Source organism: Polyodon spathula, chromosome 5 (assembly GCF_017654505.1).
Source record: "Polyodon spathula isolate WHYD16114869_AA chromosome 5, ASM1765450v1, whole genome shotgun sequence".
Lineage (NCBI taxonomy): Eukaryota > Metazoa > Chordata > Actinopteri > Acipenseriformes > Polyodontidae > Polyodon > Polyodon spathula.
Genome location: NC_054538.1, coordinates 7193147 through 7220201, shown reverse-complemented (window position 1 = coordinate 7220201; position 27055 = coordinate 7193147). Strand labels below are relative to the sequence as shown.

At 37.9% G+C, this 27055-nt stretch overlaps 2 protein-coding genes and 5 non-coding genes across 9 annotated transcripts; 1 reads left to right on the top strand and 6 right to left on the bottom strand.

Annotated features, from left to right (window-relative positions):
• Positions 1-1180: 1180 nt before the first annotated feature.
• On the bottom strand, positions 1181-1400 carry LOC121316476. The gene has a single exon (XR_005950394.1). It is a non-coding gene; the product is annotated as a small nucleolar RNA SNORA73 family (small nucleolar RNA).
• Positions 1401-1521: 121 nt separating this feature from the next.
• On the bottom strand, positions 1522-8890 carry LOC121315501 (40S ribosomal protein S7-like). Its single transcript, XM_041249641.1, has 7 exons — positions 8866-8890; positions 8145-8226; positions 7899-7970; positions 6555-6698; positions 4511-4575; positions 2040-2190; positions 1522-1633 (listed from the first exon to the last, which is right to left on the bottom strand). Exons 2-7 carry the CDS (start codon positions 8217-8219, stop codon positions 1556-1558), a joined length of 585 nt encoding a protein of 194 aa, XP_041105575.1. The 5' UTR covers positions 8220-8226; positions 8866-8890; the 3' UTR covers positions 1522-1555.
• LOC121316470 lies at positions 1763-1984 on the bottom strand. Its single transcript, XR_005950388.1, has one exon. It is a non-coding gene; the product is annotated as a small nucleolar RNA SNORA73 family (small nucleolar RNA).
• LOC121316472 lies at positions 4151-4372 on the bottom strand. The gene has a single exon (XR_005950390.1). It is a non-coding gene; the product is annotated as a small nucleolar RNA SNORA73 family (small nucleolar RNA).
• On the bottom strand, positions 5937-6158 carry LOC121316475. Its single transcript, XR_005950393.1, has one exon. It is a non-coding gene; the product is annotated as a small nucleolar RNA SNORA73 family (small nucleolar RNA).
• LOC121316469 lies at positions 6844-7065 on the bottom strand. Its single transcript, XR_005950387.1, has one exon. It is a non-coding gene; the product is annotated as a small nucleolar RNA SNORA73 family (small nucleolar RNA).
• A 6367-nt stretch (positions 8891-15257) lies between the features above and the next one.
• rnaseh1 (ribonuclease H1) lies at positions 15258-23437 on the top strand. Of its 3 annotated transcripts, none has more exons than XM_041249632.1 (9): positions 15258-15346; positions 15539-15628; positions 15820-15944; positions 17714-17914; positions 19793-19895; positions 19986-20040; positions 20727-20811; positions 21053-21177; positions 22845-23437. In XM_041249632.1, exons 2-9 carry the CDS (start codon positions 15564-15566, stop codon positions 22929-22931), a joined length of 846 nt encoding a protein of 281 aa, XP_041105566.1. In that variant the 5' UTR covers positions 15258-15346; positions 15539-15563; the 3' UTR covers positions 22932-23437. The 3 variants fall into 3 exon arrangements, with proteins under 3 accessions (XP_041105566.1, XP_041105567.1, XP_041105564.1); XM_041249633.1 differs by having other exon boundaries at positions 15302-15336; XM_041249630.1 differs by lacking the exon at positions 15258-15346 and having other exon boundaries at positions 15353-15628.
• The last annotated feature ends 3618 nt before the right edge of the window (positions 23438-27055 follow it).

Genomic DNA, 27055 nt, shown 5'->3' with positions numbered 1-27055 from the left:
CATTGTTTTGAATCACGTTTTGACATGCTCGATAATCACTATTTAAACAAGGCTTTCATTATAGAACATGGGTCTTTGATAATTAAGGTCTGGTTTATTGAAATCATATTTACAAAAATTGTAATGTACTTGTGTCTAATATGACAACAGTATTTTACAAATTGGCACACATGTGCTACAATAAATCCAAAACACTGAGATATCACATTTTCTTGCAACCCAATTTTGCTGTACTGTAGATAGTTAGGGTTTATACTTTATACATTATATTTTCACCACACAATACATTGTGACAGAAATACAATGGGTTCTGGTTGTAAATCTCCTCCTCAACCCGTGAGGGTGCTAAATAGCGAAAGTTAACGTATCTGGACAGGCTGGCCTGACGGTTAGTTTCTGAGGTTGGGAAGTCTGTCAGCCTCGATGGAAGCGAGACTGTTGCAGAAACATATCGACCCAGGTATATCGCTGTCGCTTTTGGGCCAGCACAAGTCTGAACTGCACTTGAACTATTACCAAATAGGCTGAAATCACCCACCACGAGCACCAATACACACCCTGGACTGGTGACCATGTTTTAGCATTGTGGGGCGGATAACGATTGTTTGGGACTGTAAACCCGTTTGTTCGGCTCTGCACATTACACATTGTTGTGTATTGCCGGAGCGTTTCTCTTTTTGGTCACCAAACCCAGATTGTAATTAAAACCCCCGTTTCCTATCGGAATACAATTGTGTGATTTCTTCTGCACTGCATCACCTCTCACCTGTTCACAAGCACCGGCCAAATTGCCACATACATACATTCCTATAAAGTGAGGATTGTAGTTAAATGATAACAGAACTAACTCCACAGAATTTAAGAAACAAATATCCAACAAAATAAGTGGTACAGTAAGTTATTGGTAAAATTTAATTGCACAGCTAAATATTGAAAACATTTCAAAAGCTAAAACCTTTTTTTGACATGTGAAATCAGCCATTACTCAGTTACTAGAAACCAACTGCAACTATTTACAGGGGTTCATCAGAGCAGTTACACCCAGCCGACCTTTTACAAGGGTGCAGTGCTGTTAAGCAGACTTAGATCCGTATTTATACAGGAACAAATTGGCAAGTGGAGGAACCTTGGCAAGTAAAAAGCCTAGCAAGTCCCCACCATTTCTACTTTTGGATATTAAACATGTGCCCTGCATGGTTTACCTCCCCAGTAACTGCAGAGGGCTCTGGAAAGATGTAGGAATATACAGGACGCGATCCTCTGCAGCCCAAAGGCAGGGAACAAGCTTGCTCTCCAACGTCATGGAACAGGGCTGTACATCATGGCACTGAAAATCGCTGCGCTCCATTATGCCACACAGACAGCACCACATGAGCAACCGCACAGGATATCCACATTGGAGGTTTTATTGCTTAATGACCCTATTCCAGTATTTCATGAAAAGCAAACACATGCATCTTTACTTTCAAAACATCCCAGAAACATTTGATTTGAAACTGCAATGAAGAAATAAACTACAAAGATGGTAAACAAATTTATTTAGTCATTTTGCATTTTACAGTTGGAACTCTGGGAACTCGAATACAACATCTTTGCCTGTGAGTTTCTTGTAGACACCAGAGAAAGTTTCAACCTAAAAATAAGAGAAGATTCAGTTAGTAAATGACACCACTTTGCACCAAATGCAAGGCAAGAGGTCAGTATGAAAACACATTACTAAGAGTAGACTCATCTTTTCTAAAATGTACAACACACATGCAAAACATGTGCCCTGCATGGTTTACCTCCCCAGTAACTGCCAATGGCTCTGGAAAGATGTAGGAATATACAGGACGCCGTCCTCAGCAGCCCGAAGGCCGGGGACAAGCTTGCTCTCCAACGTCGTGGAACGGGACTGTACGTCATGGCACTGAAAAGCGCTACGCTCCCTTACGCCACACGGACAGAGCCACATGAGAGCAACCTCACAGGATGTCCACATTGGGGTTTTATACAGTATTAAAAAAAAACTAAAGTATTTAATTTACCAGACCACTCACTTTGTGTTCAACATTGTTCTGTTGTGCCTTGTCTAGGTGGACCTTGATGAGTCTGCTGCTGTCCAGTTTTACACGGATCCTCTTGCCAACAATTTCACTGGGGAAGACCAAGTCTTCGAGGATAGCATCGTGCACGGCAGTCAATGTACGGCTGAAATAGACAAAATGAAACTTAACCTTCTCAATTCTTTAACCAGAATATTAAAATTCTTAATTGTTCCAAGTGGATATCCGTTTGATTTACTGCTTACGCCATTTTAGTTTCATCTGGGCAACAAACTCTGTGACAACATAAGCACTTCAAGGGCTGAAATTAGTCCCACGTCTACCAACATAAACCTGTAACACACTGTACTGGGGACACACATTAACAAACTACTTGGAATCTAAGCAAACCCCAAATAAGAGGGATTCGTGTGCTCAGAACCCTCCAATAAAAAAAATATATATATTTATTATATATATAATATATATATCTATATATATTATAATATATATATATATAAGTATATACTATATATATATATCAATTAAAAACGCCGAAGTGGTTAATCGTTGAAACATATGCTAGACGTATCATCGTATAGTCAAGACAAGTTTCAAACACATTTAATGTATTCATTTTAGTATTTCAATATCAGTCAGTCCATCGCATATCGAATTGCTGTGGAGCCAGAGTAAGGGCAGATATATTATAAAAAGGAAGGGGTTTGGCAATTGTCTCCAAGTAGCTTTTCTAATTGGTGCAACAAAGACTGACACTGGGGCAGGTTTTATTCTCGGTTGATCTGCCGCTTCACTGGTGCAGTCTGTTTTTCATGCTCTAGTAGGAGTTGTATGGCATCAAGTCCACGGGGTAATAAAGTTAATAAGCATTTTCTTAATTTGTTATATTTAATAAAATGACATCTCCAAACAAAAGAATGACACAAAGCCACTTTGGAAGTATTTTGAGGAACTGGACAAGAAAACTGTGCTATGTAAATTATGCCAAACAAAATTGCCATAATACAAAAACACGTTGACCATTTGCAATAAATTCAGAAATCACTGTGGATGGAGTTACTGTTGGCACTAAAAAAACAACATCCATAACAAACGGAACACTCCAGACGGCGACTGAAATTTATTTAGCCCTTACATCCCTGCGAATACAAATACATTTTTAAAGGAAGTCCCCCCCCCCCCCATAATATATATTATGTATACACTGTAATTTACCAGGACACTCAAATTTCCCATTTGTGACACCGATCCCCGAACAGTAGTATTAATAAAATAAACTGCTTATCCTTCCATTAAAAGGAAACTTATATAACCAACTTAGAAAAAGGCATAAAATATTACAGAAAACGAAAAGAATTAGCATTTAAGTTAATTGGAAACTAGGGTCGGGTTAAATAGACCCAAAACCTAATGAGGGTTAAACTGTTTGTATACAAGCAGCAATGAGCAAAACTGGCTGTGTTCCTAATGGTATTTTTTAAACCTAGTTGGAGTCTCTTAATTGCAGAGTCGCTACACAAGCAAAGAAAACAAATGCTTACAGGTAACATTAGCATTTTTGTTTAGTTTTATTAATACATTGTGGCACTTACGAAAGTAAACAAACAAATTAACAAATGTTTAGATATATACATTGAATAGGAAAACTACCTAAATATACAAATGAGTCGCATCTATACACTTGCGTTTATTCTGGGCACTCACCAGAAACTGAAATTTGGCACATGTACTGTCTAGTTTTTTTTCTTCTTCGACAGACTGGCGTTGTCATGCTGTTCAAGTATAAAATTTGATTAAATGACAGTAACTTTAGATTTTATTTATTTGGTCGATAATCACGATTATTGTAATGATACGATAATTGATAGCTGAAAATGTATTATCGCTCAACCCTAACAGTTACTCAAAGCAAAAATGTTTAGTCAAGATAACACATCAAGGATCTAAAAAAAGGTATAGGAATTTCCAGGTTATATTGCAAGAAAACCACCAATTGCATTGAGCAATTCATTTGTTAATTGTTACCCAAAAAAACAGCCAGTCAAAGCCTTTATAAAAATAAAAGCCAAGTAGTCTAAACTTCAAAGGAACACTGACATTTAAAAACATGTGCCCTGCATGGTTTACCTCCCCAGTAATTGCCAATGGCTCTGGAAAGATGTAGGAATATACAGGACGCTGTCCTCAGCAGCCCGAAGGCCGGGAACAAGCTTGCTCTTCAACGTCGTGGAACGGGACTGTACGTCATGGCACTGAAAAGCGCTACGCTCCCTTACGCCACACGGACAGAGCCACATGAGAGCAACCTCACAGGATATCCACGTTGGTTGGTGTTTTTTTTTTTTTCTTCACAATATAGCATGCTGCTTCACAACAGTATTAACAATAAACCAATGCTTTTCCAGAGAAACTCACACAAATCAGATTCACAGTTTATTAAGCATTGGGTGTTTCAATGCCCCTACCTCCTGGGACGTTTCTGCTTATTCTTTATGCGGCTTTTCCTTGTTGGTTTGGGCAGAATTCTCCTCTGCAAGACAACAATTAAAAAGAAAACCCTATCACAAACTTATCATACTACAGACATTTGACAAGAACTTGAATTGGAAAGATCCAGGCAATCTTTAATTAAAGTGAGTAGTTTTGAGATTTACGATTACAGTGTAAATACAGTATAATTGTAAGTCTCGAAAAACTACTCACTTCTAAATCTTTTGTAGTCATTTTTGTATTACTTTAATATAAATACATTAATTTGGATTCATATGTTTTTTTTCTGACTGAACAAAGACACACATTTGCCTGTTTTCCCATTGAAAATAGTGACATTTTGAAATATCGCTGTCCTGGTCACAAAAGCAAAGTTTGTGGGGAATAATATCCATTTTCTATACTTTTGAGGCATAAGCAATTAGGAAACACTTACTACCCAGGAACAAAAAAAATAAAATAATTGTCACACGGTGTTATCACTACCTTGCACACTTCTGTTTAACTAGCGAAATGTGCTTTTACATTTATAGTGTGTAATAATTTTATATATATCCGTCAAACTACAAAACTTACACACATACTAATTAACGTCACTCAAAACAAATCCAGCATGAATCCTGGTTGCTATCCCTTAATCTGTTATCGCTTTAATTAATTTCTTCTAAACTGTACAGCATTTAAAAATGCAGTGAAAAAAGAGGCAGCGTGGAAGCATAAGTATTTATGAGCAAACCAATTAGTTAACACCTTGCATGAAACAGATGTAAAGGTACAGTGCTGGAATTAGCTTTCAATTTCTAAAACAGCTTGTTGTGGTTGTAACCTTAATTCCTAAGTTCATACAATGCAGGATTCAACGACAATGTGGTGAATTGCTTTATAGGCGGGTGTGATTTTACCAAAATCTCAGTCAACAACTGAAGAGAGATAAGGATAATTTCAAGCCACTTAAATCTACGCCAATGAAACATAACCTGGTTAACTGTACTGATGGCATATCAAATGCTTAGATGACATGTTTGCATTCTTGCAGAACTTAATTAAAAAAAAGTACACAATAAGGAAATGCATTAGTTGAATTGCTTATCTGAGCACTAGGTGGTTTCAATAAATACTCTGATTTAAGTATAGGCCTACTATGTGATACTCAGTCTATTTAATAATATAGGTAGTCTGTCAAATTTAGGTTGCATAAACCGCTACCAAATAAGCCCATTTTTGCTCCATAACTTCAGGCAGGTAGCAAATTCTGACTACTGCCTTAAAAAGTTAACTTCTAGCCCTGCTATATGCCAAGAGCTTTTAATGTCTTGCATTTTATAAGGCTCAGCTCAGGATCATCCCAAATTACTGCAAGACTCAAAACTATTTTTCAATTGCATAACTTTAGTCCATTCATAATGTGTCCTGCATGGTTTACCTCCCCAGTAACTGCCAACAGCTCTGGAAAGATGTAGGAATATACAGGACGCTATCCTCTGCAGCCCGAAGGCTGGGGACAAGCTTGCTCTCCAACGTCGTGGAACGGGACTGTACGTCATGGCACTGAAAAGCGCTACGCTCCCTTACGCCACACGGACAGAGCCACATGAGAGCAACCTCACAGGATGTCCACATTGGTTTAATATGACAGCAATATAAAGCAGTATAACTAGATACATTCTTATAAGAGATTGCGATTAGGCTTTAGTAATTGCTGTGTACTGCTGCCATGTTGTAGCATTCTTGCCAATAAGACATAGAACCTCTAGAAACAAGCGTTAAATGTATTTCAGATCCAGCTACCCCAAATATGTTTGGGATTAAACATCACTAGGGCACATTCCTGTTGAAGTACGCCTCACATTTAGATGGAAATGCACACGAGTCCAATGTCTGGTTTTACATTGGGAACACAAGTCAAACCACTTGTACAGAGAAAGTCGATTAACATAAAACCGAGACATCGGCACAAGATAACTAGTCCTTGCACAGGCTCTTTACAAATGGCAGCGTAGAGAAGGTTGACCCTTTTACCTGAGCAATGAAGACCACGTGTTTGCCACTGAATTTTTTCTCCATCTCTCTTACAAGTCGCACCTGGATCTTCTGGAATGACTTCAGCTGGGGCACCGGCACAAAGATGATGATAGCTTTTCTGCCACCACCTACTTCAATTTCCTAGGCCAGCAAAATTATACCAAAAATGATACATCAAACCAAGTCTCTGCAAAACTAAATATATTTGTGTTTCCTCAGACAACTATCAATTAAATTAACCACATGGTTTCAGTAGAATGTTTGTGGAAACATTTCACAGATGTATACATGTGCCCTGCATGGTTTACCTCCCCAGTAACTGCCAATGGCTCTGGAAAGATGTAGGAATATACAGGACGCCGTCCTCAGCAGCCCGAAGGCCGGGGACAAGCTTGCTCTCCAACGTCGTGGAACGGGACTGTACGTCATGGCACTGAAAAGCGCTACGCTCCCTTACGCCACACGGACAGAGCCGCATGAGAGCAACCTCACAGGATGTCCACGTTGGGGTTTTCAATGTGTTGTGCAAAGTGAAAACACAGTCTATGTAAAAGTTGTCTTTTTCAACACTATACAGAAACTAAATTAATATTTAGAAAGACTCAGGATACCCAGTGTTGAGTGATGCTATTTCTGTCCTATAAAAAAAAAAAAAAGTCAAGCTGCTAACATTGCACACACCAGGATAGACACCAACTAGCAATTACTCTATAAAACAAACTTTACATCAGTTCTCTTCACGTTCAAAATGACAGGAAAACTAATTCAGATTTATAAATGTGGGCCCAAAATGTTATAGACTCATAGTAGAACCACAAACTAAATCCTGCCCACAATAGCTGTTCTGTGCACCATGAGGCTGTGCAGACAAGTTCTCAACCATTTAGTAACTAGTAAACATGCCATGCAAAGTGAAAACACTAAGTCAGTGTAAAAGTTGTTTTTCAACACTAGTGAGCACCTAAATAAATAATTTCAGTATTTAGAAAATCAAAGACATATGCTGGATACCAGTGTTGAGTGAGGCTTTTTCTGTCCTCTAAAATGGTATGCAAATGATTACCGTGCTAACATTGCACGCACCAGGATAGACACCAGCTAGCAATTACTCTAAGACCAATCTTTACATCAGTTCTCTTCACATTCAAATATTACAGGACTACAACTAATTCAGAATATTTATAATCTATGGCCCAAAATTTCAACTAACTACCCCGGTAAACCATATAAATGCTTCATTACCAAATTAAAAACTTCACCAGGCCACCACTCTACCCCACAGGTGCAGAAACCGCGTGGAAGAAAACAAAGTTAATGCCCATTCATTTCCTTCTTGCATACCTTAGCGGCAGTGATGTTGAGTTCCCTCAGCTGAGCCTTCAGGTCTGAGTTCATCTCCAACTCCAGAAGAGCCTAAAAACAGTTAGTCAGCTTTTTACACATGCTGCCATTGCAGAAAAGGGGAAAATAATGATTGTTTTTGTTTAAATATCTCAAATACTAGTAACATTAGCACATCTTGTGTCCCACTCAAACTATACACTTTCCAAAGGCAGAAGAGTGCATGTCATAATATACATTTCTCACCTGGGAAATGCCAGACTCGAATTCGTCTGGCTTTTCGCCATTGGGCTTCACGATTTTAGCGCTGGTACTGAACATGGCCTATCTGTAGAAAGGCAGACAAAAAATAAATACAAGATTAATAGCTGTATTTCAACAGTGTTTAGAAATATACAGCCAGGTAACTGTAGTTTGCGAGTGGGGGATATCAAAGTAACGTACTAACGTAAAGATGAAAAAATGACGAGTTATGATTGTATTACCTCAGCAATAACGCCGATACATGGCTTTTAACATGACTTTTTTGATGTTGTACAAAGAAACGTTTTCTCGAAATATACCATACTAACTACCCGGCACTAACATAGGTAATTAATGTAACCATTTTTACCTATGGTTGCACGAATACATTTTTAAATCGCTACAATACTTTGAAATGCGCAGATTAAAAGGATAGAAGCATTACAGATGAACCACTAGCACAGCAATATTATAAAACTACCTGCCACACTTGCACATGGGCCTGAGCCTCACCCTCTGCATCCATCCTACAGACCATTCAGTTTTGCGAGACTAAAAACATCTAAATTTCACAGTACAGGAACACCATCCGCGAACAAAAAAGCATTAATCTAATCAATCCCTTTGTCCAAATTTGAAAACAGACAACAAACAGAACTAAAACCCAACATTTGTACCATTTTCACTTAAAAATCAGATCACTGAAGTAAAATCCCCAACCAACCTCTGTCAATGACGGCCGAGGAAGAGAGCGAAGTCTCGCGAGCGGCTGCTCAAATTGCGTTTCAGCGAAGGATCTTGGGAATGAAGGGTGAGGGGTCACGCCGTCAAGAAATTGTTAAAAAAAAAAAAGAAAAAAAGAAAAAGAAAAGATCTGTCGTCGATGTCATGTTGGGTTACGGCATGTCGTTGCAGAGGCGCATCTTTGGATACATAAAATAGATAAATAATCCAAAGGTTTAATCTACTTTATCTCCCTTTTGCAGAGTCTGCCTGTTACACAAAATCAGTTTTATCCTCACATTCTCCCAGGGTTTATTGTTGCTGAACTGCAGTCATATAGGTTCTATTTGTCATTTAATAATATTATCTTATTCTGTTCTAACATTTTTCATAGATTTTGTTTAAATATATACAAGACATGTACTGTAAGTAAAGCATTGTATTACAAACAGAAGTGTAACAGTCAATATTAAAACACTTTCAACACAGACTATTAAAAAGCAACAATTCGGACAAGGTGGAATTTATGTTTGATTTATATGGTATACTTCTTTTGTATTTATTATTATTTATGTTTCTTCTAGTTCTAATGTGGTCCAGTCAGGTTTGTTAAAACAGACAATAGAATTATGAGAGTGTAATTTTATTTAGGATCATCATCTAACTAATAATGCAGTAGACATCTTTTTTATGGTTCCGGCTGCATCTACGGTTTCGCCACTTTGGCTCCGTGAAAATGCAACTGCTTACATCTGCTAGTGTACTGGACTTTTAGTCTTACAATTCTTTGGAAAATATTACATTACCAGTACATTTAAAGTATACAGTTTACACACTTAAAAGTAGCTACAATACGGTACAAGATTTTTTTTTTTTGTATAATACTACTGAGATGAGATGATATTTATTGTATGAAACAGCTAGAGATTTGCGAACCGGTTCCTTTGAAACCAGGTATCCGGTTAGTGTTTTGGAACCGACGAGATACACATATCAATTATGTTTTTTTTTTTTTTGTTGTTTTTGTTTTTTTTTTAAATAAAACTGATTGTTAAAAAACATAAAATCACTAAAAAGATCAATAGTTTACATTTCTGTCAAAAATGCATGCACTTAATTTGACTATATTCCCGTTTTGTTGTCCTTGTTTTGGACTACTTATTTTTTGCTCTGTGATTGTTGTGGTCTTTCTATTGGTTGTTATGCTATGTTAGAATTGTAGGACTAGTGCTTGTTTATATGTATAATGCCCCATGCCCCCTCCTCGTTTCCCACTGGTGTAGTTCGCCTTAATGATAACACTATGTAACACAATTTTTGTTCCTGGGTAGTAGGTGTTATTTCCTAATTGCTTATGCCTCAAAAGTATAGAAAATGGCTATTATTCCCCACAAACTTTGCTTTTGTGACCAGGACAGTGATATTTCAAAATATCACTATTTCCAATGGGAAAACGGGCAAATGTTTTTCATTTCGTTCACATAAAGTCAGAATAATCGTAAATCTCGAAACACTACTCACTTCTAAATCTTTTGTAGTCATTTTTGTATTACTTTAATATAAATACATGTTAATTTGGATTCATATGTTGTTTTTTTCTGACTTTATGTGAACGAAAAGACACACATTTGTGGGGAGTAATAGCCATTTTCTATACTTTTGAGGCATAAGCAATTAGGAAATAACACTTACTACCCAGGAACAAAAAAAATAAAATAAATTGTTACACGGTGTAATGTGGGCGGCTTTTTTTATTAGGCTTCCAAGGCGAAGGCTGGGGAAGCCTATTATTATTATTATTATTATTATTATTATTATTATTATTTATTATTATTATTAGTATTATTATCAAAAACTCGAGATTCGGTACGCTGGTAGATGCCTATGTCGGTGATATTCGTCAAATTTGCGTAAGTCACGTAGTTTGGCAGTCATATTGGATTTTGCGGAATTTGTTAAAACGCATATGTATTGAAAATACTTACAGTAATACATTTTTTTAGAAAAAAAAAAACACACACTGATCTCGGTTTGTATATAAATGTACTGTAAAGTGAGATTTTGTGTGTGTGTGTGTGTGTGTGTGTGTGTGTGTGTGTGTGTGTGTGTGTGTGTGTGAAAAGCTATTGTTAGCTGAACCGAAGCCAGTCGAAAAAGAAAATGTACAATTTAAACCAGAAGACCATCAAAACAATAAAATGTATAATACATAACATGAATGATGCAACGAACCACGCGTGTAACCCACTTAAAAGACCCATGACGGTGGAGGTGAAGGGGGCAACTTTGCGAGCGAATCTTTCATTTAACTAATTATTTTAGGTAATGAAAAGTATAGCTATAACTCTTCAGAATCACTTGCTCTATGAAAAACAATTGTAGCAGTGAAGATCACATGGTTATTCACAGAGAATCCCCCCAAATAGAGGTTTTAGCTGAGCAGCTTTTCTTCCGTAATCGTTTTTTATTTAAAATACTCTTGTGGACATGAAGGTACAGCACGGTACACATACTGACAAACACACAGTGTAAGTTGGGTTGCCACCTTTCCACAGACCAAACCCGGATATATTTCTCAGTCAGCCTAGCAATCAAAACTGCAGCTGTAATGTAATATAGTTTAACACAATACCACTAGATCACGGTACAAATCAATAATCATGCAGTATACACAGTATGGTGCTCTTGATATTTCTAGCAATTTAACTTGCAAGCCAGACAAATAGTAGCTATATCACGGTAGATTATTATACAACGAACGGGGCTTATTATATATATATTATATATATATATATATATATATATATATATATATATATATATATATACAGTTTATTTATTTTGCCGCGCGCGCGATAGCGCGCGCTTAAAAAGTTGACGCAGTACTTGGACTCAGTGTTTTCAGTTCCTGCATTCTGGCCTGACGTCACCACTCAGCATCATCCTGTCACAGTGGGTGGTGGGACGTGAGGACACAATGGTGGGAGAACCTGCAGGTCGGAGAAAGGGTACTGCAGTTTATTTCGTTTTTTGTTTTTTTTCATTATTACGTGTGGAGTGAGGAAAAAGGAGGAGCGGGAAGAAGCCACAGTAGCTACAGGAGAGAGGTGAGAGGAGATGGTGGTCATGGGACCCCATACTGGGAGGACTAGCAGGAGCAGTGAAGGGCTGAAGGGGGCCCTCTTGTGCGTCATGTGCAGGGAGTTTGGGCATTACTGGGAGGACTGTCCATACGAAGACCTCTGTTTCTGGAAGGCCTACTCAGTGGGGACAGTGTCCTGTGCATCTGGATGGTTTTGGCTGCTGGAGAAGCAGACCCTATCACCTCCACAGGCCGAGAGAGAGAGAGAAAAGGTGAGGAGAAGGAGGCAGAGAGGGGACCCAAGTCTCGCCATAAATTTGATTGGATTCAAGTTAGGACTTTGGCTGGGCCACTCAAGAACATTAATTCTCTTCTGGCTCAACCACTCCAGTGTGGCTTTGGGTCATTGTCCTGCTGAAATGTGAATTTCCTCCCCAGTTTCAGAGTCTTGGCTGACTCAAACAGGTTTTCCTCAAGGACCACCTGTACTTTGCATCATCCATTCTTGCCTCTATCCTGACACGCTTCTCAGTCCCTGTCGAAGAGAAGCATCCCCATTACATGATGCTGCCACCACCATGCTTGACAGCTGGGATGGTGTTGACTGGGTGATGTGGGGTGTTGGGCTTGCGCCAGACGTAACACTTGAAATTTAGACAGAAAAGTTAAATTTGTCTTGTCTGACCACAAAACCTTTTTCCACATGTCTGCAATATCATCTACATGCTTTTTTGCCAAATCTATATGTACTTTTAAGATAAGACTGAGTAATGGCTTCTTTCTTGCCACCCATCCATACAGGCCAGCTTTGTGTAGGGACCGGCCTATTGTGTGATCACTAACTCCCCTCTGACACAGAATTTTGCCGATCACTAAAGGTCATTGTTGGCTTCAGAGTGACTTCCCAATGCTGTATGTAGTTCATTTTGGGTTGACTGTCAGGATTGCACTATAAAATAAGATGTGCTTACTAAGGTATGTACATTAGTTTGTATTGCACAGTGGATTGAGGCTGCAGTTTCTTTGGGGCTGTCACATGTACATAGCCAGAGGTGTGCATTTTTGTTTATTTTTTGAACAGGGGTAGAAAAAATAGTTATGTTTCTTCATTGAGAGCAGCGTCTATTAAAAAGCTAATATGAGTGAGGCGTTCATACGAAGTAATACGATATTTCCTTTCATTTTGCACTCCCGCATTTCATGCTTTGTGAGTATTTAATACGGACAGAAAGGGTACAGGAACAAGCAGCCCAATATGTTACACAACTGGAGAAAATTACATTTTAAAACCAAAAACTGCCCAAATGACTGCCGCGGATCTTCTAGTGTTAATTGATCTCAAGGCCCCAATGCAATTGCTTGGATGTTTTATACTTTGATTTTAACTGTTTGTTTCTTTTCAGCTGCATGTCCCTGGGCATTCAGATGATGCAGGAAATGAAATGGCTGACTTGCTGGCACGACACGGTGTAACCAAGAGATATTAGTGCAGTGAAGTTCTCTTTGGATTCTCTGAATAAACCGTGTTTGTTCAGAGTCTGGGTGTGGTTGTGTTCATTACTAAACCAATGTGTACAGTATATAGTCTTCATTAAGAGTTGTGGAGGTGTTTAAACTTTTGTCCTCCAGTTAAGAAGCACTTAAGTGTTATATAGGTTATTGGGAGTCCTATCCCTTATTTATTAAAATAAAATGAAATTGCCTTGTTGGTTTGCAGGGGAGGTTCTATTTTGAATTATTGCTGTTGTGTTTTTGTTCTCCACTTCTAAAATCTCAATGAAACTTTAATGTACATTTTTTGGAATGCGAAATAATAAAATTGTTCAGTAGCCAGTGTTTTTATTCTATTTAAAATACAGTCTTCTACACTATTAATGGACAGATACATTGTAACAGATGCACTTCTACAGTATGTTCAGTCAACTAGTTTGAAAGAACCCGCAATCTGGATGAATTCCTCCCTCTTGGGAGGACAGAGCTCTTGTTACCACAGCTTGCAGTTCTTTGAGCTAAGGTGTTCAAAGGAAGTCCTGTTTTTGAACTCTGTCAAATCTAGTTACTTCAGCCTACCTGTTATGGGTTCTTATGCTGTGCGTGAACACTCATCCCAAGACTGTTCCCTTTTCAAAAAGCAGGATCTCTTCAACTTCTCTCATCGCAGACCACCTTTCTGACCAGTAGTGCCTGGTTTCCAAGTTATTGTCTCTTCTCTAGTTGTAAATCGTATTGAGGAATGCCTTTTAGGTTGTTCCACTATGATGTGTGTGTATATACAGTACATATATGCAAACTTGTTGAAATGCGTTGTTTGCTGCTTCATTTTGTGTGCTTGTTTTTAATGAAATAAACTAAAGTACCTTTTTAAATATGTAATCACAGTGGTTCTGTCATTTTTCATTTTTTTGGAAAAGTCGACGCTAGACAGAACCACCTGAACGATGTGGATTTTGACCATCAATGTATCTAAAATTATTATATATATATATATATATATATATATATATATATATATATATATATATATATATATATATAAAAAAAAACTGGTGAGCAATTTTCAATGGGCTCATCCAGTTGCTATTTCCAGTATCACGTGGCTGTGTGATCCAGGACACACTCTCATTAACACCAACACAGTGTGATCCCGGCACCATCTGTCCAACTAAAAGTAATTCTTCTCACGCTCACTTCTCAGCTGGGAAAAAATTGCTCATCAGAGATTACAAAAAGTACTTTATGAGGTAGTGTGTGATAAATGAGAATGTAATGTGTGTGTGTGTGTGTGTGTGTGTGTGTGTGTGTGTGTGTCTTCAGAGCAGCTACCCACTTACGCAGTTGTTTTGCCCTAGTTGGTGAAAATCAACTTGTATCTTACACAGCACCTGTATATACAGATATACTGATCGACAAGTTCATTTATTTTTTAAATCTTTGGCCAGTGTTTGGTTCACTATGCGAAAATATATTACAGATCTCATGTTTAAGTGAGACAAAAATGTCAACAAGACGTTCAGGTTATTTGTCATAACTAAAATAAATAGTGGATTCCACCAAAAATAAAAATACAATATATAGCTATATACATTTTTTTTATGTATTTATTTCAAACAAACACATACAGTAATAGTTTTGTCACAATGTTTTAATCATTACGTTTTATCCTAGCATCCGAGTACATTGGTGCTGATTGAGGTAACTTCAACCCTCCACTCACCAGGCGACGCAGTCTTGTGTTAGTATATCTGTGAAGCTCAGACTGCAGCGAGAGCAGAGAAGGTGAGTGTCGTTTGTGCTACAGCATTCAGAAAGAGCGTTTCTGTCCACAAATAGGATACAGAAGGAGGCGGGTGTTTTAGACGTAGTTCAATATTCTCGGAAGTTGTGGTGCGAGTGAGTTGAGGTCAATGTTACTGTTTGTTTTTAAACGTAGAGTGTAACTCATTTTTCAGTAACTGTTGTTATGAGCTGCTACAACTTCACGCTTTAAATATGTACAGCTTAAATCATGTATTTATTATACGGATATGTTAAATCTAATTCTCAGACTTGACGTAATGAACAATCTGATCAGCTTTTTCAATGTTGTACGCAGAACCGTGAGTCTGGCGACCGCTGAGATGGTCAAAGGGAAGTATTTCTACGCTGTAAGAAAAGGAAGGATACCTGGTGTTTACAGTTCTTGGTAAGTTTAAACACCAAGCTGGATTCCGAACTAATTGCCATGCCAAACTGAACAGCAAATGTGCGTGGGCAAAGAAAACACATGGGGAAATCGCAGGTGTTACGTTTAAACAAAACCAGTTCCCATGCAGTAACTGTAGCGGTTACAGTGCGTAGATCTGTTCCACTATTAATGGCTTTGCTTTTCTCCAGGAATCAATGTAAGGCTCAAGTTGACAAAGTCCCAGCAGCTAGCTTTAAGAAGTTTGCTTCAGAGGAGGAGGCCTGGGCATTTGTGGCCAGCAGTGCTTCGAAGCTGGGTGCAGCATCAACAACAGGTATTACTTTTGTAAAAAAAAAAAAAAAAAAAAAAATCCATTGTCAATGGTGGTGTTTCTGAATTATTATTATTATTATTATTATTATTATTTATTATTATTATTATTGTTATTATTATTTTTTAGGTCGAGACATGTTGGAGAAATGTATCGTGTAACATGCTTTTTGGGGTTTCCATTCGCTCAGTTTATTTCTCAAGTAAACCGGGCTTTTCACCCGACCTCATGCAAATTAATGGGAAAGGTGGAGGTTAATATGTAAATTAGCTGTGCTAAAGTACTTGTGCAGTTTTTGAAGATTACTAGTGATAATGTGGTTTCCATGCGCAGAGAACTGGTACACAAGTGAATCTAAATCCCTCGTGCCAGGTTGATTTAATAATGTGTTTAGCTGCTCTTGTCCAAATTATTTTTCAAATGTCATTAGTGGGGTGTCATGTCATTAGTAGTGAATACAGTTTCAACTCATTTCTTACGACTGAATAATTAAAAATTAACTCAGAGGTACAAAATGAAACTGACCAACAGGTATTGCAGATCACCATGGCTGAAAACTGGCGGAGACGTTATATATATTTCCATTTAATTCAGGCAAACAGCATATAGGGGATCAGGTGATTGTACGTATACAACCATGCCTTAAAAATCCCTACCCATCTAGATGGCTGACAGCTGCTGAGGAAGCATTCAACACCACGCTTGGGCAAATATGGGTAGTGGGCACTTGAAAGGGGGCTGGCGGATACTGATGAAACGGACAGAAATGCAGCATTAGTTAGTTCCCAGAATTGTCACTGCCTGCCGTATCCTGCACAAACTTTTGTCAACAATAAAATGAGGTGTTCAGGAATCAGTGGCTGCCTGTGAGACAGATGGGGAAGGGTACTAGTGTTGCCATGTCTCAAGAAAAAAAAAGGCACTGCCTTTCAAAACCACCCCAGAACAAGCGCAACCCATGTTAGAGAATGGGAGCAAATTCCAACCCGCGACTCAAAAACAAGCCCGATCCCGTTTATTATAAGCAGACTTGGCAACTGTGAAGGTTACCTCAGCCACCAGTTTAAATTGGACAGCAGAGATCTGAGGGGCTTGTGCTGTCAGAGATTCTTTCCTTTCTTTTAAGTTGTGTTGGATTTACTGTTGTGTTAAATTTTAATGATGCAAACAAATAAAATGCTATCAATACGTTAATTTGTAATTTTATTAGGTTAGTTCTGAGAGGACATCAACAAGTTGTTGGTATATTTTTTGCGCTGTTTTGGGCGATCGAGTTGGCTCATGACATCCAGTTCACCAGTTATAGTTATTAACGTGGAAGGCGGACACGCATGGTCTTTGGACATAGCTGAGATCAAAAAAACGATGGGAATTAATTCAGTTACTTTTAAGCAGCTTACTTGCTCTTTGTGTTTTTTTTACTTTAGCATAGTACAGCAAGGGTATTCTCAAACAGCTGCTTTAATATTATGACAAGGGCATAACGCAGTTCATGCTGAGTGGTTTTGTACAGAAGTGTAAATCCACAAGAGATATACAACATGACAGAGAGCAAGTAGGCTATAGGGTGCTCCCTGCACTCCATGCTGAGTGCCTTTCTCGGATGCGCCACTTGGGAGCCCCAGCACCTTTTTTTTAAAATGTAGTACACGAGACAGAGATTCAAACTACAGGGATAGTATGATTAAGGTAACCTCAATGATAGATCTCTTACATCTGCATTTTTAATGATCTTATTGAAGCTGTTTTACATATTTTGTGTTTCTTTACAGACTCTGCTGACAGCAATATAGATTACACAGACAGTGAATTAGAAACAATATTTGCCAACACTAGCGGAGTGAAGAGACTGTGTGCTGATTTTTCTGAAGATGGAGAGCCTTCTGCCAAACGCAGGAAAAGCCCAGAAGAAGAAACTGGAACTGTGTGTGCTACTCAGGCCACAGTTGGCAAAGACAGCTTTACTTACATGGGTAAAGCAAATACACATCTATTCCTAGGTAGCATTTGGTGTTAAATAACACACTTGACATTGATGTCAGCCTCAACTGTAAACTGTAAAAGCGGTTCTATGTTGATTGGTTTATTTTCACTACCTGCATAGTGCCTATAGAAAGTCTACACCCCCTTGAACTTTTTTTCACTTTTTCTTGTCAGTGCCTCAGAGTTTCATGCATTTCAATGAGGATTTTTTTTCCACTTATCTACACACTATACTCCACACTGTTAAGGGGGAAAAACGTTTTTATTGAGAAATTATATATTAAAAATACAAAACTGAAAGATCATAATTGGATACGTATCCACCTACCTGAGTTAATACTTGGTGGAAGCACCTTTGGCAGTAATTACAGCTGTGAGTCTGTTGGGATAGGTCTCTACCAACTTTGCACACCTAGATTTTGCAATATCTGACTATTCTTTACAAAACTGTTCAAGCTCTGTCAAGTTCCTTGGGGAACATTGATGGACATCAGTCTTCAAGTCATGCTACAAATTTTCGAGTGGATTTAGGTCGGGACTCTGACTGGACCACTCAAGGACATTTTGTTCCTTAGCCACTCCAGTGTAGCTTTGGCTGTGTGCTTTGGGTCATTGTCATGCTGAAAGGTGAACTTCCGTCCCAGTTTCAGCTTTCTTGCAGTGGGCAGCAGGTTTTCCTCAAGGACTTCTCTGTACTTTGCTCCATTCTTTTTCCTTTCTATCCTGACAAGTGCCCCAGACCCTGCTGATGAGAAACATCTCCATAACATGAGGCTGCCACCACCATGCTTCACAGTAGGGATGGTGGTCTTGGGTGATGCGCTGTGTTGGGTTTGCGCCAAACATAACGCTTTGCATTTAGGCCAAAAAGTTCCATTTTAGTTTCGTTGGACCACAAAACTTTTTGCCACATGGCTACAGACTCTCCTGAGTGTTTTTTTGCATACTTCAAATGGGATTCAGGGTGGGCTTTCTTGAGTAATGGCTTCCTTCTTGCCACCCTACCACACAGACCAGATTTGTGGAGTGCTTGGGATATTGTTGTCACATGCACACTTTGACCAGTCTTGGCCATGGAAGCCTGTAGCTCTTGCTAAGTTGCCATTGTCCTCTTGGTAGCCTCTCTGATCAGTCTCCTTCTTGCTCAGTCATCCAGTTTGAAGGGACGACCTGATCTAGACAGGTCTTGGTGGTGCCATACACCTTCCACTTCTTAATAATTGTCTTGACCATGCTCCAAGGGATATTCAAGGCCTTTGATATTTTTTTATACCCACCCCTGATCTGTGCCTTTCAACAGCTTGTCCCAGAGTTCTTTTGAAAGCGCCTTGGTGCTCATGGTTGAGTATTTGCTTTGAAATGCACTACCCAGCAAAGGGAACATACAGGAACTGCTGAATTTATCCTGAAATCGTGTGAATTACTACAATTTAACACAGGGTGAGGTCACTTAATTTAGTGTGTGATTTTGAAGGTGTTTGGTTACACCTGAGCTAATTTAGGATTGCTATTACAAGGAGGTGGACACTTACCAACAAAGCTATTTCAGTTTTTATTTTTAATTAATTTTCTACACATTTCTAGAATATTTGTTTCACTTGGAAGTTGTGGGTAGGACGTGTAGATACACGGAACCCCCCCCCCCACTATTTTAATGCATTTTAATCGCAGGCTATAAGGCAACAAAATGTGAAAATTTTGAAACGGGGTGTAGACTTTCTATAGGCACTGTACATGTCCTTAGAAGGATGTTTCTTGTACCGGGTACATACTTGACCAATATATTTGGGTGGCAGATGCCTCCATACACATGGTATGAAGCTAGTGCAATACAAATCAGTGATTTATGTGTGTGTTTTTAATTGTAGGGGATGCTGTGGTGGTCTACACAGATGGCTGCTGCTCGGGTAATGGTAAATCCAAAGGAGCTAGGGCTGGGATTGGAGTATACTGGGGGCCAGATCACCCTATGTAAGAACAGCAGAAGGTTGTTTTTGTTTATAATGATTTAGTTTCACAATGCAACTTGTTTCAAATTATTTCTTTTGTCTTCTAATGTAGGAATGTATGCGATAGGTTACCAGGAAGGCCGACTAATCAGAGAGCAGAGATACATGTAAGTTTACAATTTTTTTTTTCCCCCTAGGTTTTAATCCTTGTAACACGACATAGCCTTGTGACATGCAGCAAAGGACCCAGGCTAGTGTGCATGAAGCTAAAATGGCATCTTTTGCAGCAGACGCTTGTTTTTGTGTATGAATTAATATACCAGCTATAGCTTTAAATGCTGATTAAAAAGGAACTGCAAATTAGACGGGCACATGGCTTCAGTGAGACTTTCAGAATGGCTTGTCTGCATGCGTATGTTTCTGTTGGCATTTAGTATTTCCTTTTAAGATAACACAGGATTTCTCCAGAAAAAAGCTGTTGAAAGGCCTTTGTGATCAGTAATGTCAGTTGTCCACTACTTAATCAAATTAAATAAAACATGTGGTAGATAGTTTTTCCTCTAGCAATTCAGAACACTGTTTTCATAATGTGTGCACATTTAATGGTTGGTGACCCTGAGTTTTGTCCTAATTATTATGGCTGTTAAATAGACTGAGTTAATGTCAATCAAATGTTTTTACCTTGCATGTGATTGTTTCTTAAGGAAATATAATTTAGCATTTTCTATTTGTAGCCAGCCATTCCTAAAATGAGTCGATTTCTTGGATGTATAGCATTTACAATACATTTTTGTATTTATGACCTGTTTTATTTATTTATTTATTTATTTATTTATTTGATTGTTTGTTTCAGGCTGCTTCCCGAGCTTGTGAACAGGCTAAGAGTATGAATATCAAGAAAATTATTATCTACACAGACAGCATGTTCACAATCAACGGTTGGTATTAATCTGAAACCTGGCGATGTTCTAGACTGGCCTTTCACTTTCTCACTGAAAGGTCATACCCGTATTTTAATTGAAGCGTATGGTTTTAAAAGACTGAATCTTTTTTGTTACTGTGTTTTAAATGGAGCTCTGAATAAGCAGCTGATAACATGAGTTATTTATCAACCCATCCTTGATAAAGAACCCGGTATGAAATAGGCACAAAGTTAACTCAATACGCTATTGTCTTCAGGTGTTACAAAGTGGATATCCAACTGGAAGAAGAATGGCTGGAAGCTAAAATCAGGAGGGGAGGTCATTAACAAAGAAGACTTCCAGCGGCTAGAGAAGGGCATGCAAGATCTGGAGGTTGTTTGGGTAAGCAGCTTTTTAGTGGACTAGAATGGGACAGGATGGTCCTCCAGCAGTGAGGTTATAGCTGTATGGGCGTGTGGATTGAATACGATTAGCCTTGCTCACCCATTCTCTCCCCATTCCACAAACTAGTTGTGGGTGTAAGTAAAAGTTGTGGTCAAAACACCCTCATTATGAGCTGCATTTGAAAAACATGCTTTTTTATTGGAGTAGCTATGCTATAAAAAAAAATCAACAAATCAAAAAAGTAAAGCAGCAGACTCTGTATGTTTATTCTACAGGGTTTTCCCCAGGCCTTTTCAGCCAGATGGGTCGCCCGACAAAGTGGTTGTCATCGCCTGGCTGAAAAACCATGTACACCTGTCTTGCAGATGCTACTGTGCCTTTAACAATAAGGATTGATTTCGCTTCTAGCAGACCGTTGCTGCGTGCAAAAAAAAAGTCTTTGAACCACATGACAGCTGTATATGTGTGTGTGTATGTGTATGTATGTATGTATGTATATATATATATATATATATATATATATATATATATATATATATATATATATATATATATATATATATAAAAACTGTTTATTTTTTAGGGACATTTTATTTAAGCAGAAGATTTTTAGGGACCCCAACTGTTGTTGATTCAAACTTAGGCACTTCACGTAAGGACTAGTAAGTTTCAATTTTGTTAGTTTCTAACTCTGATTAATAATATTACGAACGGTGGTAAAATATTCTTCCTATTTGTTCATGAAAAATGTTCTTGACCTGTTGTTGGTTTCAAGTACCACTCTATAAATTAAAAAGTTTAAGTTGCTGAGATGGGTGAGACTTTAAGTCTAGGGCCCAAAATATGTCTCGGAATACAAATCTGAAAAGGGATATATTAAACTTTGCACAGATTTGTCTAAAAAGTAGTTTTTGGTACCCTATGGTGTCAACATGAAATACTGCCTGAGTGATTCTTCTTAACAGTGGGTTTGGAAAAATAAATAGTGAGTACTGATTGAAAATCTTTATGAAGTAAGAGGACAGTAGTGACCTTAGTGCTGTCACCCATTAACTCTGTAATTGCCCTGGTAGGTTCTTTCTCTCACTAAATGCAGTGGAAAGATGATGTCTACTTTGGAGGAGGTTTGCCAGTTTTCTGGGGCAGTGTGGCAGGACAAAAGCCCTGCAGCTTAGATTGTGGGTGTGTGGATGGGTGGGAATGTAAAGTTGGCAGGGGTGGAGTTAAATCTGTCCCTGTTGTTCAGTCCGTGTCGTGTTTATTTTGTTCCTGTGTTTTGTGCTCTTTTGTTAAATAAGCGTGTGCATACACTGTTAGACATGCAGTGTGCTGTCTCTGGTTCTAATTCCTGTTGGTAGCCAGCCTGGGCCGTGCCGCTACCCTATCACAGCCAGTATAAAATGTTGGAGAATAAACTGCTCAAGATTTAGATTTTTAATCAGATCTCCCAAAAAAAGATAATTTAGCAGCATATTATTGAATCTTGAGTTCTGTTGTTACATGCTTTTTTTATTTATTTTTAACGATTTAACGTTTAATGATTAGAACTAGCTACTGTAACTGCCATGTTAAATACTGAGCCCGATGCTGTTCCCTGATTTAATGGGGAGTTCCTGATCCCAACGAGCAACACATAATTACTTGATTTTCCTTTCTGTTGACAGATGCACATTCCAGGCCATGCTGGTTATAAAGGAAACGAGGAAGCTGATCGACTGGCAAAGCAGGGAGCTGACAAGCCAGAGAATTAGACTAGATGAATGTGATGAATAGTAGTGACTGGTCTCTTGTATATTGTGCAGCTCCTTTTTTTTTTATTTCTTCTTCTGGAAGCAGTGTCTCCAGGTGCGCTAAACTACTGTTTACCATATGTATCTGTGTATGAGGGTCATTTTTATCACAGAATCATACCTTCCCACAACCCACCAACCTTTGTTAAAAATGTAAATGGGGTTATTCTAACACACAGTGAGAAGACAAAAATGCTTTAGCCAATCGTGTTATGAAAGCTGCAATAGGGGTACCTGTTTTTATTTAGCGTTTTTGCTTTCTTGTGGTTTTGCATTGTTTAAGAAATCTGTCATTCGTTGTCAATTCAACCACTGTTCTATTTTGATAACCTCAAATTGACATGAAACCTTCCTGGCTTTCTGCTCATGAAGAGGTTAAGAACTGCATACTGTACTATGAAGTAAACACTTCTAGTCAAACAGTGGTTTGTGACAATTAAAAAAAAAAAAAAAAAAAAAAAAAAAAAGCTTCTATAAGAACTTCAGAATATATGGAACTCCAAAAGTTGCACAAAATTAAAGAATGTAATTTTGAGCGATGACCCTTTTTATACTTTTACCTTTTTTGGTTTTATTCCCCAAGGAAGTTAAGTAGTGTAAAAAATATTTTGCAAATAGTAAGAATTTCAAACATTTTGGTAAAGATTTGTAACTCTTCATAATGGTTAATTTGACAAATGACTAAAATGGAGAAAGTTAGGGGTTTTTGTTTGTTTGTTTGTTTGTTTTGTTTTTAATCCCGCCATGGTTATTTTTACAATGTGTTTTTGTTTCTCTCCAAGGTGTGGCTACATATTTTTGTTTAAACTTGGTAACAGAAGTTACTAAACTTGAAATGCTGTCACTAAACTGTACAGACATATGATGGCAAATGTTACTGTATATACGATGCTCTTGTTTATTTGCAGAATTATTAAAATGTAGTATCTAAGTTAACTATCTTATTGAGAAATGCCTTCAACTTAATACAGAACACACAAAAGTAACAAGGGATTCCAATGATCAGCTGACTTCTTTGGAAAAAAATGGTAGATGGGCTGGCTGTAGAACAACAAAAAAGCATCCTCTGTAATTCTTGTTACTTTTGAAGATGACGACACACATCCTGTTATAGTCAATGGGTAATACAGGAACTATAAAGAGTGACATGTGCATAGGTGTAGTTACTACGGTTGAGATGAAGCTAGGTTAGGAGTTAAGGATATGTCTGTCTGTCACAGAGAATGTTTTACTTATCCAGAGAACACCTTATCCAATTGTGATTTAAAACCTGACTACAACTATCTCTACTTCGGGTTACTGAGTATCAAAATGTGGGATGTATTGACGAGGAACCGGTCTGACTTTCCGCATGTCACTAATTTATTCATTCATTTATTTATTTCATCAACACTGGATCTACGTACAGGATAAACGACAAGTGTTGAATCAGCAAAAATAATTCACTGGATTATTTTCTTACTGATTCAACACTTTTTGAGTTGTTTATGCCACTTAAAACATTTCTTTCTGATTGATACCAGTTTGATAAAAAGATTCAGCTGATTGTTAAAACATTTCTGTGATGTACAAGGTAGTAGAGGGCACCGATCTCATCGTGGCATGTAGGGCCGATGGGGGAAGAGTGCGGGTTTTAAGTTTTAAGGGAATTGTGTTATAAACGTGTGAAACACACAAATCTTAAGTGTATTTTTTTTTTTTTATTACTGTTCATTTAACAGTCCTCCTACACGTTTGGTCGCTAACTGTTGCACGAAACTGAGGTTCCCATACTCTTGTTGTTGATAATATGCAAATGCTTCTGTGCAGCTGTGCTGTATATCAGCAGACAAATTCAACTGATATCCCATCATGCATTTCTTCATAAAGGCGTACCAGCCTCTACATGAACCGCACCCCCAATATCTCTTGCATATTTTTAATCACAACAAAGAATGCGCTTTTTTGTGCTTATGTATAGATGTTAAATACTGTATATTGTAACGGGGCACGTAGGGTTCTTGGCGGCAGAACAAATGAAGACGCTACAATAGGATCTTAATGACAATGAAAATTGCCGTTGGTTTATTTGCTGGACGCTGTTCTAGCGTGGAATTCTTAAACGCCACTCACACTCCCATTTTTACGGTTACAAATATGAATAATCAAACAACCAATAAGAACACAACGCAGTCTCACAGAGGAGAGAGAGAGAGACTAGCAGGCAAAGTTGGCAAACTAAGAGTTACCACACGTGCTGCTCAAGAGGGAGTTTTTATATATTATTAACTTATACACTTTGATTTAGAAAGCCTTGTAAGATGTGCAACTTTAAAAAAAAAAAAAAAAACGTGAAAATGAGGGCTAGTCTGTGCTGATTTACTTAAACTTGCAAAGTTTGACTTGCTATTTTAACAAGACGTGCTTAATTTTACAGTATTAAGTAATCTTATTTTTAAGCTTTATTTTTTAACATATCTGTAGACTCAACTGTATTTATAAGGAAGGTATTGTTTTAATGTTTTAATAACATTTGAAATTGAAAGTGAAAAATAATGCGCAAATACTTATCAATATCTACCAATAGTAAAATATAATAAGTAGAAAATGTATTTCACATCTGCCCCTAAGGCAGATTGTCACACTGACACATATCTTCCCCTAAGGCAGATTCTCCCAAGGCAGAGGACAACCATGACAATGATAAATCTGTAAACATAAATATTAATTATTTCATACCTATACATAATTATATACGGCCTATATAATATTATTAAAATTAACGACCACGTCTGTGAACTTCATTCTTGCAAACGCATGCAATCTATATTTTTTGGTCATGCAGTAAATAATAGCAAAACAGTATGACAAAATGTAAGATGACATTTTGAAACATAGCTCTCTGAATAATATTCAAAATAAGAATATTCTGCAGAAAACCCTGACATACTCTATTACTAGCCTCAATTAAGTGAAACATTAAACCGATACCTTTCTTATTAATACAGTTGAGTCTACGTGTTGGAAAATTAATATGAGGGAAGCTTAAATAAATGGTTTATTAAATAAAGGAAAAGCTCTGAAAACAGAGATGTTACAAAATAAAGCATTAAAATTAGATTACCTAAGGAATACTGTAAAAGTATGCACGTTTTGTTAAAATAGGATAAAACTTTGGAAGTTTAAACAAATGAGCATAGAATACCCCTAATTTTCTCGAGGGTTTATTTATTTATTTAAAAAAAAAATGAAAAAATTTTAAGGAACACCTCTTACAAAGCTTTCTAAATCGAAAAGTTTGTAAGTTAATATAATATAAATGAACAACTACCCCCAAATCAGTGGCTTCTTTCAACGCTGTCCTTCCAAAGGTATCACCGAATGTATCTCTCAGGATGCTGCACTCTGACTGGCGGTCATACTATTGTTAATAAAACTGAGTATTCCTCTCCCAACACCAAAACCCTAAACCCAAGGTCAGTATCCTATACTGCAGCCATTACACATCTAAAGTAGTTCATGTTTAGCAGTGAATAAGGGTTTTTGTTGCTTAAGGAAAAAGTGACCGGAGGTGTTAACTTCCTCGGTTCTCTTTACAGGGACATTTCGTGGTACCTTTGTAAGCACTGCTCTTTGCACAGTTAAAAATAACCCCGCCTCCAAATGTAAACCAATCCGTTGGAGCAGGGGTTCCCAAAGTTTTGGTGACGGGGGGCCAGTTTCCGGAGGTTGCATGGGACGGGGGGGACTGAACAAGAAAATGTCCTACTCAAGAAACCGAAATATGTCCCAAATCATACCTTTTTTATTTCCTATACATTTTTGTATTTAAATTAGGAATGTATATTACTACCACTGAAACACCAGCAGCTTTTAAATGTGTTTGTATTTTATCCTGTGTCTTGGTGCCACAACAGGCTTAGGTTTGAGCACCAATATAATACCGAAATAGGTACTCTTCAAACTATACCAATTAAACTCGTTTTGTGGGTTATTCTTCAGTAGTGAAGATTGAAGAAAAATTTTGGGGGCCGCACCAAACGTCCTCGCGGGTTGCATTTGGCCCGCAGGCCGCACTTTTGGAACCCCTGAGTTGGAGGAATGTC

Bases quoted from the DNA above. Each gene is read 5' to 3' on its own strand.
- LOC121315501 (XM_041249641.1), bottom strand. From the start codon at position 8,219: ATGTTCAGTACCAGCGCTAAAATCGTGAAGCCCAATGGCGAAAAGCCA. The intron at 4,576-6,554 runs GTAAAAGGGTCA...GTTGTCTTGCAG, and splicing joins ACGTGGTCTTCATTGCTCAG to AGGAGAATTCTGCCCAAACC. The intron at 2,191-4,510 runs GTAGGGGCATTG...TGTCTATTTCAG, and splicing joins AAGCAGAAACGTCCCAGGAG to CCGTACATTGACTGCCGTGC.
- rnaseh1 (XM_041249630.1), top strand. From the start codon at position 15,471: ATGTTAAATCTAATTCTCAGACTTGACGTAATGAACAATCTGATCAGC. The intron at 20,812-21,052 runs GTTGGTATTAAT...TATTGTCTTCAG, and splicing joins CAGCATGTTCACAATCAACG to GTGTTACAAAGTGGATATCC. The intron at 21,178-22,844 runs GTAAGCAGCTTT...TTCTGTTGACAG, and splicing joins AAGATCTGGAGGTTGTTTGG to ATGCACATTCCAGGCCATGC.